Here is a 4,374-nt window from a genome sequence, read left to right as displayed (position 1 = left end):
GGTTTAGCATCTCATCAGAACACAGTGTTCTCCACCATCCGAAGGCTCCCGGCCCAGCTCACCTATACGCAGCAATCTCAATATCCAGGGCCATCTTGACGTTGAGCAGGTCCTGGTACTCTCGGAGCTGGGCTGCCATCTCCCACTTGGTGTTCCTCAGCTCACTGTCTAGCTGCTGAATGGCATCCTGGGGATGAGAGGTCAACCACGTCACCCGCCAGCCAGTGCCTGGCCTGCAGCACCAGGAAATTAGACCAGCTGCCCTGCCCAGCCAGGCTCCCTGGGGACAAAACCCCATCCTGTCAAAGCTGCAGGGTTCTCATTTGTGGATAAAGAAACATCTGGAGCAAAAATTTGGGCCTGGGGAGAACTCTGGAACGAAGCACATCAAATGCTGGTCTGGTCAGTAGGACAATAGGTGATTTTTTACAGATCATGTGAAGTCACCAAGTGCTCAGTGGGAACAGAACCTAATCTGGCGTTTCCCCCTGTTATTTCTCCAGTGCCCCCCAAGCATGTGCCACACAGTGACGGCCTGCTAGGTATCTATCACTGATGACCGGATGACTAAAATAGCACACAGGAGCTCATTAAACCCAAGCTGGGACTTCTCCCTCCACCCCAGGCCCACTGCAGCCACTGCTCACGTGAGCTACTATGGCTGCTTTGTATTTTCTCCTTTCTATTTGTCTCTTCCTTAATATCTCTACAGTCACCACCTACTACTGATATTCTAAGTGCTTCAGAAGTGGCATTTTCTCTTATCTGTTGTCTTTTTTTTCTTTTCTAATCAGATTTTATTGGTACATTTTAGGTATACATAATGATCACATTTATAGAGAATTTGTACCTGTACAGGATATAACATTTCTTTTTCTCACCTGTTACCTTTAATTAAATGACCAGGTCTTCCCCAAACTACCTACAGACACTGGCTACTATTAACCAAATGTCTACCGTGACCCAAATCCCGCTGAGCACTTTAAAGCCTGTTTGTCTCTTTAATGTTCACAGCTCCGCAAAGCAGGTGTTTTATCTTCATTATAGAGAAGGCATTCAAATTCAGGCAAGCAAATGGCTCTCCTAGTTACACAGCTATTAAGTACTGGTATGTGTGACTCCAAGGCCCACAGTCTTAACCACTATATCCTTGCTCAGAGAGGGGCAGTGACTTATCCAGGGTCACCCACTTGGGTGAGGCAGTCTGACCCTACCCCTGCCCACCTGGTAGGATGCAATGTCAGCTTGATGCCGGTCCTCCAGCTCAGAGCGCTGCCTCTCCAGCGAATCCTTCGTGCTTTTCAGGGCCTCCAGCTCTGTGGTCCTGGCCTGCAGCTGGCGCCGGTACTCAGTGATCTCCTCCTGTGCTGAGCGCATGGCATCTGTGTTCACCTTGGCTGCCTCTGACAGTCGGTCCAGCCGTACTGTATGGAGAGGATCAGAACAGGGTTAGACACACCTGGATTCGGGTTCTAATGCCTAGAGCCACAAGGTGATGCACATGACTTGAGGACCTACTGGGTGCCAGGCACCATCCTGTTTGCTCAACTCACCACATACTATGAGACAGGCAAGTGTCTTCTGCCCAAGGCCACCCAGCTAGTGAGCGGCAGAGTAGGATTCAAATCTGATGTCTAGCTCCAAAGATCAGATTCACACTTGCTACTTGGGATCCATAAACCCTGCAGGGGAAAGGAAGCCCCCTTTTCTGTCCCAATGCCTGGTCCAGCTCCCCAGCAAGGGACTGGCACAGCTGCAGGTTCAGGTGTGAAATCTGGCCCTTGAGGCTGAACAATGAGCTCGGAAGCTGGAGGCTTGTGCTTGAACAAGTTAATGAGCTGGTGACCTTTGGAAACATGGGAGCTCTGAGCAATCAGGTCACCATGGAGCCAGAGTACTGTATCTTCCTTGCAGGCTTTTGCGCAGAGTCCAAGGTCACTGCAGAGCAGAGGCCTGCATTCCAGCCCTTTTGTCCCTTCTTCCAGCGGACTGCATATTCTTTTTTTTTTTTTTGCTGCACATTCTTTAGCACAAGTGCCAGAGTCAATGGCAGCCACACCCTGGCCCCTGTCAGCAACCAGCACCTGGTTCTCAGAAGATCTTGTAGTGGCCAGTAAAGGTCTGAAGACTAGCCCACATCTCCTGAAAGTGAAAATCCTGAGTCCCCAGATAATGGCTTGAGTCTTGGTGGAGGAAAGCCACATGGTAGACCCACACGTTCCAAGATGGTCTGTCTACCTGAGTGAAGGGTGAACCCAAAAGAAGAGAGGTCCCCTCTGGGAGGGACCTTGCTGCAGAGATGGAGGAGGGGATGGTTCTGACACTGCAGAGAGATGGAAAAGGAACAGAGAATGCCAAATCCCAGCATTCCCAGCTTTTTCTACTATTGCAGACAAAAACTTCTAAATCATCCATGTGGGTGAGGATTCTCACAGACTTGTTCAAAAAAAATCACTGAAACCTCTGCATTCTCTCTCCCAGAACAATGCATTGTTTCACAATTTCAGGAGAGATCCTGGAACACCCAAAAGGCCAGCTGGTCTACCCTGCTCTTTCAACTCCAAAAGCAATGAAAACCTCAGAGGGCCAGTGTCGGTCAAGGTCACCCTGCAGCTCCTGAGCACAGGTTCAGGGCAGCTGCAGTCTAGCTGACTCAGGACTGCACCGAGTTGGGAAGATGGGAGGGGGACCTGGGAGGTCCCCAGCTTCCACAAAGAAAGGGAGATATTCAGCGCTTGAAAGCTGCCTCAGCCACACAAAGCCATGGAGTGTGGTGGTGGTCCCACCCCGGGAAAAAAAAGGTGTAAAAATGTCCGCTCCTTTCATTCCACACTGCAGATTGTGCGCTGAGCAGACAGCGGGGAAGAGCTGGGTAGGAGTCAGAAGGCTAATGGGGTCCCTTCCGCAGGGCGCAGGAAAGGGGGATGGGAAGAGTTGGCAGGGAAGACAGGAGCTGCGGTCCAGACGCCAGTGCTGCTCTAGATCTAGAAGGAGCCTGTTGTTTTCTTGATGGGAGGATGGTAGTACATTTCCTTGCCTAACTTACAGTGGAGAGGAGAGGAGACCCAGAGTTCAAGTACAGACCTTTGGAAGAGGGCAACCAAAGGAGAACGAAAGTTGGGGGCAACCCACAAGAAAGCCAAAGTCAAACCACTACTTGAGTAGAGGACATGGTTTTGCAAAGGGAAGCCGAACAGCTCTCCCCTCCGCTACAGTAACTCCATGCGGAGATCGCTAAATCTCCCTCTCAGATCAACCCACCCAGCAGTTTAAGGCTTGGACAGCAGGGGGCACCCCTCCCCAACCCCCGCACACATGCGCACCTCGGAACCACTCCTCCGACTGCAGCGTGCTCTGCACCGCATGGCCTTCGAGCTGAGCGCGGATCTCGCGTAGCGCCGACGTCACGTCGCACTTGAGAGCGTCGCGCGCCTCGGCCTGCGCTTGCGCCTGCGCGGCCCCGCAGCCCTGGATCTGGCCGAGCAGCTCGCCCACCTCTTCCTGGTGGTGGCGCCGTAGGTAGCCGCACTCCTCCTGCAGTGCCTGCGCCTTCTTCTGCAGCTCGACTCGTGCCGCCTCGGCCTCCTGCGCGAAACGCGCGAGTGCGCGCGCCGCTGCTTCAGCCTCCTCGCGCTGCCGGGCCTCGTCGTCGAGGCGCTGGCGCACGTGTGCGATGTCCTCGAGCAGGTGCTCCTGCTCCAGGCGCAGCTGACCGCGCGCCGTGCCCAGGCGCAACACGACGCCGCGCATCTCGCGCACCTCGCGCTCATACAGCTCACCCATGGCGGCGCGGCCCGCCTGCTGCTGCCGCAGCGCCGCCGCCTCGCCCTCCAGGCTGCGGTTGTGCGCCTCGAGCTGCCGCACCTTGTCGATGTAGCCCGCGAAGCGGTCGTTCAGGGCCTGCAGCTGCTCCTTCTCGCTGCGTGCCGCCGCCGCCGCCACCACGCAGCCCTCCGGCCCGTTGCTCAGCGTGTCTAGAGAGTCGGTGCTCGAAGCGGCGCCGGCACCACGGAAGCGGCTTGGCGAGGCCGACACGGAGCTCACGGACGTCCGCGCCCACGAGTGGAAGCCGCTGGAGGAGCCGGTGCCGGAGCGCGTCCCGCCCTTGCGGGCCAGCGCGTAGTGCAGGCCGCCGCCTCCATGCAGCGGCGCAAACGGGGCGCCCAGCAGCGCGTCCGCGCCGCTGAAGCTCATCATGGCCGGAGCAGGTGCGGGCCGCCGGCGGAGCCGGAGCGCGGGCCGGGACAGGGCGGGTGGCACTGCGGCAGCTCCGGGACCGCCCGGCCCTTTTATACTCTTCGCGGCCTGGTCCAGCCCCTTGGCAGTGGGGGGCTGGGGAGCAGGGCCCCGCCCTCTCCACCTCCTCCCCCGCGG

General features: G+C 56.4%; 1 protein-coding gene across 5 annotated transcripts in view; it reads right to left on the bottom strand.

Moving 5' to 3' along the window:
* Nefh (neurofilament, heavy polypeptide) overlaps positions 1–4,277 on the bottom strand; it is a 9,385-nt gene extending 5,108 nt beyond the window's left edge. For all 5 annotated transcript variants that reach the window (XM_013520291.1, XM_013520293.1, XM_013520292.1 and 2 more), the window contains exons 1-3: positions 3,324–4,277; positions 1,225–1,424; positions 63–187 (exon numbers count right to left, since the gene is read on the bottom strand). In XM_013520291.1, coding sequence (XP_013375745.1) covers positions 63–187; positions 1,225–1,424; positions 3,324–4,197 — 1,199 coding nt within the window. In that variant the 5' untranslated portion in view covers positions 4,198–4,277. The remainder of the gene's footprint in view (positions 1–62; positions 188–1,224; positions 1,425–3,323) is intronic.
* Positions 4,278–4,374: the final 97 nt, after the last annotated feature.

The sequence above is a fragment of the Chinchilla lanigera genome, unplaced genomic scaffold, assembly GCF_000276665.1.
Source record: "Chinchilla lanigera isolate Chin_1 unplaced genomic scaffold, ChiLan1.0 scaffold00054, whole genome shotgun sequence".
Taxonomy (NCBI): Eukaryota; Metazoa; Chordata; class Mammalia; order Rodentia; family Chinchillidae; genus Chinchilla; species Chinchilla lanigera.
This window is presented reverse-complemented; position numbering and strand designations above follow the sequence as displayed.